A 13,787-nucleotide genomic window follows, 5' to 3' on the forward strand; every position below is an offset into this window, starting at 1 on the left:
CATCGACCTCTTTGCGCATCTCTTCATTGGCGTCTATGAGACTGCTATTGTTGCCTCGCACATTTGACAATTCAGCCGTCATCTCGGTTAACTGTCTCATCTTGAGATCGCACGCACCCTGCAGATCACTAATGGTACATGTGAGTATGCTGTTATTGCCTTGTACATCGGACAATTCGGCCTTGACTTCTCCCAGCAGTTCTTGAAGATTTGCACAGTTTTGTTCCCTCAGACGATCATTCTCTTCGCACAGAGCCAAACGTTCTTTCAGCAGAGCCAAACAATTTTCCAAATTCTTCTCACGCGTAGTCTGCAAATCCCGCTGCTTCCTCGCCTCTACCAGCTCCGAGGGCTCGCGCATATGGCCCCCAAAATATACCGAGAGGTCCTCCGCCGAGCTATCCTCCTCTGGTGGGAGCAAATCGCCAGATCTCTTGACCGTGGCTTGAAGTGCGTCAAATACTGTATCGCGCGTCTCCCCGGGGTCTTTATACGGCGAGTACAAATTCTGAAGACTGGCAAGGGTATCATGCCATCCGGACACGACCTCGTGCACCTGGCCACAATGATAATCACATAATCCCCGCTCAGCTATTTCTTTCAGCTCGTCGTCTGATATCTCGTGTGGCAGTTTCCTAGCCAGCTGGCTTAACGATTTCCGGATAATCTGGTAGTCTGAATAGGGGATGTCCCAGCGACAGCGACTATCGTATCTGGAGCGCGCGCGACCAAGACAGAACATGCCTTGATCGTGAGGGCCTTTGGTGATTTGAAGGATGCGGTCTGGGTCCCAGAGTGTGGTGGCCATGGTGGTAGAAGCGTTCTCTGTGGGTTGATGGGGTTGTTGAATACTTGGATATGTGGAAAAGGGAAGCTCATATATTAAGTCGATCTCTATTCTCAAGTGCGGGGTGCGAGAAGCATAGCCCGCTGTAGCTGCATGATGCTGCGCCGCTTTTTTGGATGGATTGTAATCCTTGCTATGTTGTGGCCAATCGACGCCTGGACGAGGGAGGAGATAGCCTTGTTAAGTTGATGGGTTATCATATCGTTAGCCGCCATCTATGCTAAAAATATTACAAGTGGGAAAGAAGCATTTGGCAACTTGACCGGTTCATCTAATTCTCATATATTGTGTTTGGTACAGTCTTTAGGATCCTTTGTATACGTTCCGAGGAAATTCTTCATTCTGAAAGAATTTCATATTTCGCGAGTCGATCCATTGGTGCAGACAATCCATGCGACTAGGGTAATGAGGGCTAATCTACGTAGACATTGGAACCATTCGCGAATATAAAGATGTCTTATAAGTGTAATATGTGAATAAAGATGCTAGTGAGATAACTGCTTGAATTCAATTGAATTGACGATTTCTATACATATATAAGAAGCGAAAATCTTCTCAAATGGCAAACGACAAAGAAAGCAGAACACAAAATCACAGGCATGAATGAATGTAGAGTGAGGTAGTTAGCTCCAAGCCTCCCTAACCTTCTCGGGGCAAATACCCATAAAAATCACATCACCTGTTTCAAGTCCCAAAATAACCGTATTCTCAATAACTTCTCTTGCGTACCGATTTCCCCGATATTCAGGTGGAATCCATAAGAACCTATCTTTTCCGATGCCTATCCAATTCACAGTCACCGATATGATGTTGCCCTGGGACTTTGGATGAATCCTGTATTCATTCACGTTGGTGTCGAAAAGCCACGAATATCCGTCGCTCTTCGTGGCATACCTGAACCATGACGGCTCGTCCTCTTTTTCCAAGGTCTGCCGCAAACCGCCGTCGGAAACTCTCCACACTTTAACTCCGGTGCTAACAGATCCTGCCGCCAATAGCTTGCCATCAGGTGAGAATTGTATTTGATCTGTAGAGCAGTCTGTAAAAACATGTTCCGCCATGCCTGTCCCAATGTTCCACAGCCTCACCGTGTGCTTACGCCAAAAGCCGGCGGCCAGAAAATTTCCAGATGGTGAGAAAGCTACTGTTTCAACATATCCGAAGGATGTTGAACTGTCCGAGGAATCTGTCACATCAGACATGGGCGGATCCGGTCTCTTCGGCTCCACGGTCCACTTGCATGTGCCCGTAACCGCATCCCATAAGAACATTCTGGAATCCCAAATAACCAAAAGCAAGCTTTCATCCGGTGAGAACAACATGCGGTTCGTGATTTTAGAACAGTTCGACGATAAGTTATGCTGCAAGGTCCCATTTGATACGTCCCATATCTCGATGAGTCCGTCCTTTGAGGACACGGCTACAAGGTGACCCTTTGGGGAGATAGAGACCCCCGAAGCTGCATCTGAGTGGCCTTGTAGTACGCGTTGCACTGTGCCCGTGGAAATGTCCCAGAGCCTCACGATGCTATCCCTGGAACTACTAGCGAGAACCGCTCCAGTTTGCGAAAACTGTACTGTGGTTACTGGCTTTGTATGCCCCTGTGGAGCATGCTGAACTTCACAACGAGTGGTATCCCAGAGAGTCACCTGGCCCAAAGTTGAGGAAGCCACAAGCTTGTTGTCTGGTGAGAACTTGACTAGCCCAATGACCGTTTTGCGGCTAGCAAAGGTGGATAATATGGGGCTATGGCATATATCCCAGATGGTCAGCCCTTGCTCACAATACAAAGCCAGCGATCTCCCATTATGAGAGAAATCCACAGAATTGATACAGCAATCATTAGCATGGCACTGTAGAGTATTAAGCTCGGTTCCTTTACATATATCCCAAAGCACCAATATGCTCTTCATATGCGCTGAGGCTAGAAACCGTCCATCTGGTGAGAAGGCTAATGATAAAACATCTCTGCCATGGCTCTTGAGTGTATGTCGTAGTACTCTTCTTCTTCTTCAGAGAAAAACTCTTCTTCTTCTTCTTCTTCTTCTTCTTCTTCTTCTTCTTCATATTCATACTCCAAGCGTACACTTTGCTGTAACTCTCCGGATATGGTGTTCCATGTTGACAATTCTCTGTCAAAAGATATCGAGACCAACTGCTCATTGTTTAAAAACCCTATCGCAATAGTACCATGTTCGCCTTTCAGGGTATGTCTTAAAGTACCAGCAAGAGAGTCCCACAATCGTATTGTGCTGCTGTCCCAATTTGTCCCAGCCACTAACTTTCCATCTGGTGAAAATGCGCATAGTCCAAACTCGAGGTTAGTCGATTCCTCAAGCGTATGCCGTAAGTCACCAGTACTGGCTTCCCACAGGCTTAGTTTATTAGTAGATGTGAGGAGCAACTCTCCATCAGGAGAAAACTCCAAGCATCTTAAATACTGATATCCAACCTCGATTGTTTGTAATTCAGCACCCCAATACTCAGGCACTCTGGATAGTCGAGAGAAATATGGTGAGACATAGTGGAGAAACGTTTTTTTGATCGTACATTTTTCTGGTGCGAACAGCAATGCGGAGGAATACAGCTGCAGCGGATATTCTTTGGCGATATGGATATTCTTTAGAGTTAATCGCTTTGCATCGTAAAGAAATTTTGATATTCGATCTGAGTGTGACGTCTGTATATTGTGAACATTCAGTAAGTTCGGCTCGCTAATAGAGAGAATGACGCGTACCTGTACAATCGAGAGTAACATATTGACACTGCCTATTGTTTCTGGTAGATGTCCTAAGATACTCATTGCTTCCAGCCAGTGAAGAAAATTCTTTTTGAGAAATTCATGTATTTCGTCGTGATCAGAAAGAATCCAAGCTCCCTGGTGAAGATGACGAACCCAATATCGGGTAGAGTAGCGAAGTTCTGCTGGAAAACATCCTTCAATCTGCTCCGTGGTAATATCATCTCTAGAGGTTCCATGTTTTCGCAGGTCACAGATGTCCTGTCGAAGTCCATGTTGGGGATCCATCATGACTGCAATGCACTTATGAGCCAAATCGCGATGTGTTGACTGCCCGTCCACTGATAATTTTGTTTTCTCTTTTGTCTCTGGATGAAGTCGGAATTCACGGAAAGAAAGATGGAACATTCTGACTGGTCTGTTGTTGTCCTTTGGAATGCTCAGGACTGAATGAAGTGAGTCTAGTCTGGTGCGAATTAGGCTCTCTTTCATATTTATCAGCTTTGAAAGTGAAGCAATGGAAAGTGGGCTTTCGAGAGCAACGATTGTCCCAACAACCTGTCGGAATTGCTTAACCAATTCATTCTGAGCTCGTCGATCCTGTCCTTCGAGGAGTTTGTCTAGAACAGGCAAGTAAGTTCTATCCAGATTAGAGTTGTTGTATCGACGTTTCAATATGTCTTTCAAGCTGTCGTCTGGATCCCATCGGTAGTCCCCTAATAAGCGACAGACAGTTTCAGCGAAGATGAAAAGCGGTATTGCCATGTCGATCAGAGCTTGTGTCTCGGTTTCTCCAGGCCATTCATCTTCAAGATTCTTGTTCTTTCTGATTTTCGATAAACGGTCCTCAAAGAATAGAGCCATATCGTGCTTGATTGTACGACGTTCAATCTCATGGAGAACGACATCTTTGTGTTCACCTTCTATCTGCTCAAAGCCCTCAAAAATTGGGTGTTCGGGTCGGCTGGTGATGAAGACCTTCAATTGTATCGTTTTCGATTCTTGCACCCGAGGAAGAAGTCGAATGATCGTCTCAATGCTTCGCTCCTCACACTCATCCAGGGCATCGACCACAATGACAAGCGGTAGGCGCTGCCCATTGCTTAGTTTTACGCTCAAAAGTGGCTTCAACAACAGATGGTCAAATTGGTCTTTCAGTGATGTGGAAACTATTAAGTCATCCTCCATGGCTGCCGCAATCTCTTTCCTCAGGTGGGGGAGAGCAATCATTAATTGCTTAACGATAGTGGTGATGAACCGCGAAGCTTTCCCGCGATCACCTTCACCCCTTTTGTAAAAGAAGCTTGCTCCTAGCAGGTCTCTCTCGTGCAGCTTTCGCGCCACTGATCGGGAAATTGTTGATTTTCCAGTTCCAGCTACCCCCCTCAACCAAAAGATGGTCTTTCCCTTGGGATCATCTACCCAGTCCGTGATATCATCAAGAAGCTCAACTCGGGTATTCTCCAGGCATTCAACCTGGTCCTCATCCATGTGCGAATTGAAGTGAGCCCCTTCAGCTATCGGCAGCTTGGCGAGATCGAGTTTCTGGTCAATACCTCGGATACCGTCAAGAATTCGATCAACTCCAAGAAGTATATTATTGGCCTCCTCTTTGCGCTGCATTTCTTGGAACATTTGCAACCACTTTCCTAGGTGCGTTTCCTCTGTGTCGATCGAGGACTGAATTTCTGTCAGGGGCAGGTTTGCCAGGGCCACCACACTACGCATCAATCGCTTTCCTGTATTTGAGCGATAGATGGTCATTGCCTCTGCCGTATATTTCAGAACAGCGATATAGACCCTTAAGATGGCATCCTCAATTCTGTCATTCACCTCGGAGCTCTCGTCGCGGTAAAGCTTCTCTATAACGGCATACCGAGCTAGGATGTCAGTCAAGATGGCAGATGATTGAAACCAAGCCATTTGTTGATCACGATAATTCTGTGTCATCTACCAACACTATGTTAGGCAAGTGAACTGTGATTAGACAATGATGTCAAACATACCGTCAATCCCAGAGAAACGACTGTCCAGGCACTTGACGCGTGGGCAGTGGGGTCGAATGCCACGATTGCACTGATAATATCCTTGCAGCTCAATGTGGCTGTCAAGATTTTGTTTGCAGCATCCCGAAGTCGTGAGTCTCCTCTTTTCGACATTCTTATTTCGTATTGTGCTTTGACGGCTCGAATTACATCATCTAGTGTTTTGCGTACAGGGGTTGCATTGTCATCGTGATTGTCGCCGTTCTGGTCATTTTTCTTCAACGGCTTTATATTCTGGCGCTGCTTCTCATCCAACGTGTTGTATGCCTCTTGCCAGAGATTCCGTTTCTCAGTTTTCCTGTTGAGGTGAGGCAGGATGGTATCAGAGCTCAATTGAACCTGTTTATCCTCTGCTGGCAAGGCATCTGCTTTAGGTTTCGGTTGAGCTACTGGCTCCAGCGTCGAACAGGTACCAGAAAGAGCATTAAACGATATTTGTGGTGGAATGTTTGATAGATTCGTGGTTTCCTCCCGAGGCTGTTGTTTGGGGCGCCTCTTTCGAAAGGGATTTCGTAGCTTGGGACAACCCATGGTGCGCGGGGTTCTATGCGTGTTTACTCGAGCGAAAAGCGCCGGTCGGGGGATGAGCAAGCATCTTTAAGCCAACAAAGAATATTTGCTTTTTCTCAGCTCTAGATCTAAGAGCTGAGAGACTAGCAATTCTCCGTTTTTCCGAGTTGTTCCTAGTGCTTCATGTATGAGTTGGCGCCCAACAATAGGGCGATGTACACGTAAACCCCACCAGGATTCTAACATTTATCTAGTACGCAGCGCTACGGAGTAGGTCGGCACAAACAACGATTGGATCTGCTAGCAGGAACGGAGCTCACCACAATCTGGACAACACCCAGAGGTGGTTCATTCCATGGTCTGGTGCATACTCCGGTTGACCCCGGTAATTTTGTTAATATGGTGGAGAGGTGCAGGAATCTGAATCCTTTATTTTCTACTGTTTATATGATTATTAATACTTCATAGTTATAACTAGCTATTCAGTGTTGCTATTCAAGGCTTCACCATGGTAAATTAAGAAGGCGGTGCTGTATGGAAGACTTACCGCTTCAAGGATTCAAATCCCTGCATCTCTCCACCATACGAACAAAATCACCGGGGGCAACCGGAGTATACTCTCGTATGCCCATACTATCAACATGTCTTGCTGCTGCATCTCAAGAGCACTTGCAGCGAGACAAACAATTGGACAAATAATCACACCCACCATCTTCAATTGGGTATGAGATAACTCAAGGCTGATGCTGATAGTATTCGCACAAGGGGTCAGGATGTCCCCTTTCATAAAGACAATAATCCGCGGTTAATATGGCTAGCAACTGATAGACACTCTGCCGTCGACGGAGACTACTGAGAATATCCCTTAGCCGACCAGCAATGAACGGACGATGTCAATTTTATGAAGCTTTTCCCATATCTTCGTTACTTATAAGAATCACCGTCGTGCGGCAATATATTTTTCAGCATCATAGGACACACCCTGACGAAGACTTGAACCCAATGGAGCTTAACATCAAGATTGTTCCATTCCAGTCAACGATGCAGGCTTGGACTCGAGCTAGACAAGAAGTATGTCCCATCTATGGGTGAGGATGAATGTTATCAATTTTTCCATCCATCAGCAGCAGGCGATATTCCAAAACCGATGGAACGATGCTGGTGGGCAATTGAGCCTGCATGCTTACTGTTTACATTGCGACACTGTGTAGGCAGTACCAGCTTATGGGTGTTGCTCCACGAAGAACAAAAGGCTGTCCATGGACCAAGGGTTAGCAGCAGTATACTTTGGTGGCTGGAAATGGTGTATTGCTGACTGTATGGAAGAGAGGGAAGGTAATGAACCAGTTTGCTAACTCGACATTAGGGGTTAGAAGCCCAGATGAAGTGTCATTCTTTTTATCGATTTGATAATATGTTCTTCATGATGACCTGCGAAGAAGTATCTCTAATGTCAGTCATAATAAAGTCCGGTTTAGTCCAGGTGTTGGGTACATCTTAACTCCGATTAAATCCAGGCCTTCGGGTAGATATAATTGCAGTCAATTGATGGCTTGCTCCTATTCTAGTACCTCGTCTTCAGATCACCGGAGTCCGCAAATCTCGTTATACATTCTTCATTACACACTCTTCGCCTTGACTCTCATGAAGCCATTGATCTTGATCACCGGTGCCAACCGGGGTTTAGGGTATGCCACAGCCAAACAGCTTGCCAGCACCGGCAAATACCGCCACCTCATTGGCGCTCGGACGCAAAAGACAGCCCAGGACGCTATTGAGAAACTAGGCAGTGCCTCCAACGACTTGACACCAGTGATACTAGACCTCAACATCGACGAATCCATCAAGCCTGCCGCCGCCTTCATTCAGGAACGGTTCGGTTCACTCGACGTTTTTGTCAATAAGGACGGCATCAATTGATCATCTGATTCCAACGCCACTCTGCGTGAGACCTACCGCGCAGTTTTTAGAGACCAACGTCTTCGGGGTGACTGTTGTAACAGATGCCTTCATACTTCTTCTCCGTGCTTCCAAGTATCCTGATCGGCGCATCGTCAATGTGACCAGCGGCCTCGGGCAGATTGGGATAGCCTACTCGCCTACCTCGGAGTGTAGTGCTAAGATCTGAGAGCTGCCAGCCTACTGAAGCAGTAAACCCGCCCTCAACATGATCAATGCGGTGGATGCGGTGAGCCTGCAGAAGGAGAACATTCTCTCAATCGTGGTTTGCCCGGGTTATTATCGAAAGGACTTTGGGGGACGCCGTGGTGCCAAGTATGCTGAGGAGGGGGCACAGCCGATTGTCTGCGCGGCAACAAAGGGGTCTCCAGAAGAACTGTCTGGGATGGATGTGGAGGATGAAGGGTATTTTGTGTAGTTCGGGTGGTAGACGCCGCAGTGAGGGTAATTTGCGCCAATTGTAGTGTGGTGTGACAATTCAGGGCAGTCCCCACTCAACAGTCATTGTGTAGAAAAGAAATAATACTTATAGTGCCATATAGCTGGATTTTAATTGTTGTTGATAGCTAATCAGAATATGTTGGTGTACAGATGATGGTGTCGTGTAGATTTATATCTAGCAGTCATGACAGGCTCAGGCAGTTAGCCGAATAATATCAGTTGAACCACTGTAATACTAACCTAACAGGGCTAATGTAAATGGGTTCTCAGCGAAGATCACCCAAACTCCCCATTCTGGCGTGCTATAACCCGCAAGGACTAAAAGTTGGGACTGCTATTCAATTCAACTCATTGGCAATAGGATCGACATCCATACATTACATAAGCATACGATGTGAAAATGACAGAAAGAGCGTTACACGCTGTCCAAGAGATCCACCCCTGATATTTTTGTATCATAACAGCGGCCATACCGAGCCAAAGTTAACCGCCCGAGTGTCGATCAAGCAGGGTCTGTTCACTTAACACGGTCCGTCATCTGTCAATGACACTCCGTGCCTAATTGCATTCCCGGTCCAGCTACTCGGTAGTCAAGGGCATCTTGCACCTATGATGGTATCTACCGCTATCCATCCTTCCCTTCCGGTCATGCTATACGACCAAAAGGTTTAATGGCCCATACCGGGGTCTTCCATTGAGACGAGGCAGCCAGCGGTTGACCGAGCCGTGGTCGAGCCGATGTACTCTGGGCGAGTGGGTCGGCCAAAGAGCTGCAGGCAACGAGTATTCAGACTTCCCCCATATTTAGTCGCCCACAGCCCCATGCTTTGTCTCCGTCTCATTCTCATTGGCAAGTCACAAATCAGGGACTCAGCCTTCTCCGAATTCTTTTATTGCTGGCCTTTCGCCGCTGGGCAGATCTCAGTTGACACTTCAGCTGTCGACAGACTCCCTCACGTGCTCCCAATCTCACGCGCACACCGGTCGCATTAGGCTGCTCTTTTTCAAGGAAAATAAATGCACTGAACATTGGCCAGATTTTATATATCCGAGCTGTGGACAAGGAGAATTGAGCCCCTCACTTATTGCATTGTGTCTTAAACCAAGTGGATCCTGATCCGATGGACCGTCTACCCGAAAAGCTGCCTTTCTCTAAGCGGCGCCTGAAGCAGCGAGTCATCTTATCGTGAGGATTCAATTCTATTTTAAGGGGAAGAAATGCTACTCATTGCTAACATGTGTCGCTCATCGCAGATATATCTTTGACTATGTTATCCTAATGTTAGTTCTACCTGTTGGCGGATCATCGGCGGTATTTGCTAATCATTGCTGCAATAGTGCGTGCATTGGAGGCTTTTACGTCCTTGACTCCATTGAACCATATCATCAGCACTTCTCCTTACGAAATATTTCAATTCAGTACCCATATGCAGTCCACGAGCGGATAACCATTCAGGAAGCCCTCTGTATCTCTGGCCTGGCACCCCTCGTCATCATTATCGTCTATACGCTATTCATCGACGGGCTTTTCTCGCACCACAAGACGCAGCATCCAGTCTCGGGGAAGCGCAAATTCACCGGTCCATATAGATGGAAAGATCGGCTATGGGAGCTCAACTGCGGCATTCTGGGGCTCTTGCTCTCACAAGGGCTGGCCTTTGTCATCACGCAGGTGCTGAAAAATGCTTGTGGAAAGCCTAGGCCTGACTTCATTGATCGGTGCCAGCCCCGAGCGGGTAGTCAGGACGCGATACCCGGACTGTCGAATTCCACTATCTGTACCGGTGAACATGCGCTCATCAAAGACGGCTTCCGGTCATGGCCTTCAGGTTGGACAGCACTTTAAAGATACTGGATTCGTTTCATATGCTAATTCGTCGTTATAGGACATAGTAGCTGTGAGAGATCCACCTGAGTTGTCACAAACGCGCATTGAGAACTAATATAATGTTTACAGCGTCGTTTGCCGGGTTATTCTATCTCACGCTTTGGCTTAGTGGCAAGCTGCACATAATGGACAACCGCGGCGAGGCCTGGAAGACACTCTTGGTCATGATACCGTCTCTTGCAGCAACGCTTGTTGCGGTGAGCCGTATTATGGATGCAAGGCATCATCCATTCGACGTCATCACCGGATCGCTCCTAGGCATTATCTGTGCCTGCATCTCGTACCGTCAATACTTCCCTTCCCTCAACGAGCCCTGGAAGAAAGGACGCGCCTATCCCATCCGGACGTGGGGCAGGGATCCCGTGGGGCCTGCCGAGACTGTCCGCCTGGTGGCTGCTGATGGGAGCACTGCCGCTCTAAGGAACCCGGAGGAAGAGCGATTGAACGAAGCTCCTCAGTCGAAGACGACCGGAAGTGATGCTGGTAGGCCCTTGTACCTACCGGAATCTAATCCGTACACTACGAACATGTACGGCTACTCAAGACGTGATGAAGACGACAACTGGTCATCCTCCAGTGAGGATGTTGCTGGTGGATATGAGATGCAACCTGGCTATGCCCGGACGCAGAACCCAGCGTTGAACGGACCAACGGCGCGACTCGATGTTGATACGGCGTACCACTCCCAGACCCCACAGGTTGTACTTGGAACCACCAGTACCCACGAAACCTCGGGCGCGCTCCCGACTCATGCGGACATAGGGCGGGACCTAACAGATATGCCGTATCGGGAAGTCTAAAACCCCAGTTTTTGTTGATTGGTTATGGGTGTATTCTTTGCCATTTAATAGACATGGTCGCATTTAGAGATTGGGATAGTGGATCTGGTTTGGTACCGAGAGGGCGAAAGTCGACCATATTACTACAGTGGGGACGAGGAGAGACCGCAACCGCTCTCCATCTCACCCTCCTTGCATCAGATATAAATAGTCCTGGATACTTTCTTGGTCAATCTGGGACGCTGCCACACAAGAGGCAGAAAGCGTTCCTGAGGGCTAGACCGGCGCTCAACCGTGGCTCGAGCACCTCGTGGGCCGGTCAGCCCCACCCACGGCTCAGCTATGGCAACGGCCCTCCCAAAGGCAAGGACGGCGGTAAACACCGAACAATAATCACCAACAATTGTATGTTGAAAAAAAGAATTGTATACCCTTTGTACCGATTGGCGTAGAATTGTCGAACCTGAGGTGACTCGACCCGAGTCATAAATTAACTGTTGAAACACCTATTGATACTCGCTGTTTCAAGGTCGGCAATAGAACCTTGTTTTCACGCTGGGATCCCAGCCACCCCGCCGCCTGAATCGCCCAGCCTCCTCTGTCTTTCTCCGACTCGCATATTCATCCCCGTCCGGTTCCTCTTTCTTTTCTCTTCTGCATCTCATCTCCATACTGCCTTGGGCTGGATGCATCACCTGTACCTTGCTTTCTCTAGCACGTAACGGCTGGGCTCGTGCCTTTGAGTTGGGCTGCATCTGATCGGCACCTAACCATTTCTCCTCTATACGTTGTCCGGCGCAACCACAGAATCTCTCTGACAGGGTGCTTCACTCGGTGCAACGAACACAGCTAGATCGTGTCGTGAAAATATCGTCTCGTCGGTTAATGTGGTCGCGTGTGATGACGTTGTAGTTGCCGCCACCTCCAGCCCAGACTCCTACTCTTATTCACGCTTCTGAGCATCTGATCCTAGTATTTCAATTACACTCCGAGAAGGTCCATTCGCAACCTGCGCATATCCGACAAAATGATTGGCAGTATATTCTTCATCTGCAACCGCATTCTGGAGCTTGTCTTCCTGATTCCGATCATCGGAATGATGGTATGTGCATTCCAACCCTAACCCAATCCCCGGACGGCCATGTCTAACAGCACCGATCTAGGCATACTTCGTCAATGGCTACCTCAATGCGAACCAAATTACCCCTGCCTACATTCTCGTTCTCTTCATCGTCAGCGTCATTGCAGCTTTCTGGTGCCTCGATACCCTGATCCGCTTTTCGACCACCAAGCGCTCCGCCATGTTTGTCGCTTTCATCGATCTCCTCTTCTTCGGTGCTTTCATTGCGGGCGTCTACGAGCTGCGTTTTATTGCAGGGGCCAGTTGCTCTCATTGGGATGGTGGTTCGGTGTACATTTCCTTGGGCCCCTTCGGATACTACGGCTACAGAACCGATAACCCGCTGTCCTTCCACATTGACAAGACATGCGCGATGCTGAAGGCCAGCTTTGCACTGGGAATCATCGAAGTTGTCTTCTTCCTCTGGACGGCTATTCTTGCTCTCGCTATTTACAAGCGTCCGGAGGTTGTTGTCAAGGAGACCACTGTCCGTCGCAGGAGTCACAGCAGTCGACGTGGTCACCGGCGCCACAGCAGCTCGGGTCGGCGGCAGCAGTATGTGGTATAAAACAATTTGCATGGCAAGCACCAGATATGATGGGATGATACGGATTAATGATTGGAATGGATAACGCGAAACGAACGACGGAAAAAAAAAAAAAAAAACATTGAAATAAACGAAGTAACGAGGGAAGGCATACCGGCAGCATGAGTCTTAGCAATCAACCTTTGATGATCTGTGATTGTTATTGCTCCATATAGGATGATAATGTTTTTATTTGACAAAGTTCCTTGTCCATCTTGTACGGCATTTGATGCTTTCTGACAATGTTATTGTCCTAGCTATTTTCATTTATGTGGCAAGATTTATAAGATATGTGAGCTATGTTTACGCAAGAACTACTACTTGCTCGTTAGGTGGACCCCTACATGATCCTGTGGCCGTTAACGTGAAGTTGTGATATTGTAAGCTATGTTAGCCTGAAGAGATAGCCTATTACAAACACAGGTTGATATCCTTTACATACAAAATAGTAATGGATCCCTCCCACCACCACTTTTGAACAGAGCCATTACTGCAGAAAGTGAATCCCACTGATCTTCGGACCCGGCCGCTCCCCGCTCTCGATAAGCAGCGCAAAAGTGGGGAAGCTTCGACGTGCTGGTCGGGCTGAACACGCTCAGGCTGTTTTGCAGGTAGCTGTTCTTTCCAGAAGATTTATGTATGCCACGCATCCTTGACCCGAATGCTACTCCCCAATTCAATCATATTCTGCTCTCTCGTTGCCAGCAGAGACTCCAAGTTTCAGCGTTGAAGATGGTCCGCGGCTAGCCGTCGGCAAAGTTCGTCATCGGTAAGCTCCGATCGATTAGCCTTATCGGCAAAGAGACTAAGTTAGTACTTCTACTCTTTATTTCTATTCATACCTCCACCGCTACACGGTATATATTTTAGCC

The 13,787-nt window shown here is 47.7% G+C and overlaps 5 protein-coding genes across 5 annotated transcripts in view; 3 read left to right on the forward strand and 2 right to left on the reverse strand.

Moving 5' to 3' along the window:
• BO85DRAFT_449886 (uncharacterized protein) overlaps window positions 1-903 on the reverse strand; it is a 1,723-nt gene extending 820 nt beyond the window's left edge. The window contains exon 1 of the mRNA XM_025660262.1: window positions 8-903. Within this exon, the coding sequence (XP_025515084.1) occupies window positions 8-808 (801 nt within the window). The 5' untranslated portion in view covers window positions 809-903. The remainder of the gene's footprint in view (window positions 1-7) is intronic.
• Window positions 904-1,470: 567 nt separating this feature from the next.
• Window positions 1,471-6,340, reverse strand: BO85DRAFT_469230 (WD40 repeat-like protein; the record flags this gene model as incomplete). Its single annotated transcript, XM_025662319.1, has 4 exons — window positions 5,594-6,340; window positions 3,585-5,537; window positions 2,923-3,527; window positions 1,471-2,848 (listed from the first exon to the last, which is right to left on the reverse strand). Exons 1-4 carry the CDS (start codon window positions 6,161-6,163, stop codon window positions 1,471-1,473), a joined length of 4,506 nt encoding a protein of 1,501 aa, XP_025515085.1. The 5' UTR covers window positions 6,164-6,340.
• A 1,446-nt stretch (window positions 6,341-7,786) lies between these two features.
• On the forward strand, window positions 7,787-8,270 carry BO85DRAFT_488653 (NAD(P)-binding protein; the record flags this gene model as incomplete). Its single annotated transcript, XM_025663548.1, has 2 exons — window positions 7,787-8,032; window positions 8,106-8,270. 2 exons carry the CDS (start codon window positions 7,787-7,789, stop codon window positions 8,268-8,270), a joined length of 411 nt encoding a protein of 136 aa, XP_025515086.1.
• A 1,257-nt stretch (window positions 8,271-9,527) lies between these two features.
• BO85DRAFT_34523 (phosphatase PAP2 family protein) lies at window positions 9,528-11,482 on the forward strand. The gene is made up of 5 exons (XM_025655468.1): window positions 9,528-9,728; window positions 9,797-9,823; window positions 9,881-10,371; window positions 10,429-10,440; window positions 10,500-11,482. Exons 1-5 carry the CDS (start codon window positions 9,664-9,666, stop codon window positions 11,228-11,230), a joined length of 1,326 nt encoding a protein of 441 aa, XP_025515087.1. The 5' UTR covers window positions 9,528-9,663; the 3' UTR covers window positions 11,231-11,482.
• A 754-nt stretch (window positions 11,483-12,236) lies between these two features.
• Window positions 12,237-12,897, forward strand: BO85DRAFT_459902 (uncharacterized protein; the record flags this gene model as incomplete). Its single annotated transcript, XM_025661683.1, has 2 exons — window positions 12,237-12,311; window positions 12,373-12,897. 2 exons carry the CDS (start codon window positions 12,237-12,239, stop codon window positions 12,895-12,897), a joined length of 600 nt encoding a protein of 199 aa, XP_025515088.1.
• Between the last annotated feature and the right edge of the window lie 890 nt (window positions 12,898-13,787).

Source organism: Aspergillus piperis (assembly GCF_003184755.1).
Source record: "Aspergillus piperis CBS 112811 unplaced genomic scaffold BO85scaffold_10, whole genome shotgun sequence".
Lineage (NCBI taxonomy): Eukaryota > Fungi > Ascomycota > Eurotiomycetes > Eurotiales > Aspergillaceae > Aspergillus > Aspergillus piperis.

Excerpts from the sequence above, each read along its gene's own strand:
- BO85DRAFT_34523 (XM_025655468.1), top strand. The coding sequence starts at position 9,664 with ATGGACCGTCTACCCGAAAAGCTGCCTTTCTCTAAGCGGCGCCTGAAG. Across the intron at positions 9,729-9,796 it reads AAGCAGCGAGTCATCTTATC|ATATATCTTTGACTATGTTA; the intron begins GTGAGGATTCAA and ends CGCTCATCGCAG. Across the intron at positions 9,824-9,880 it reads TTTGACTATGTTATCCTAAT|TGCGTGCATTGGAGGCTTTT; the intron begins GTTAGTTCTACC and ends TTGCTGCAATAG.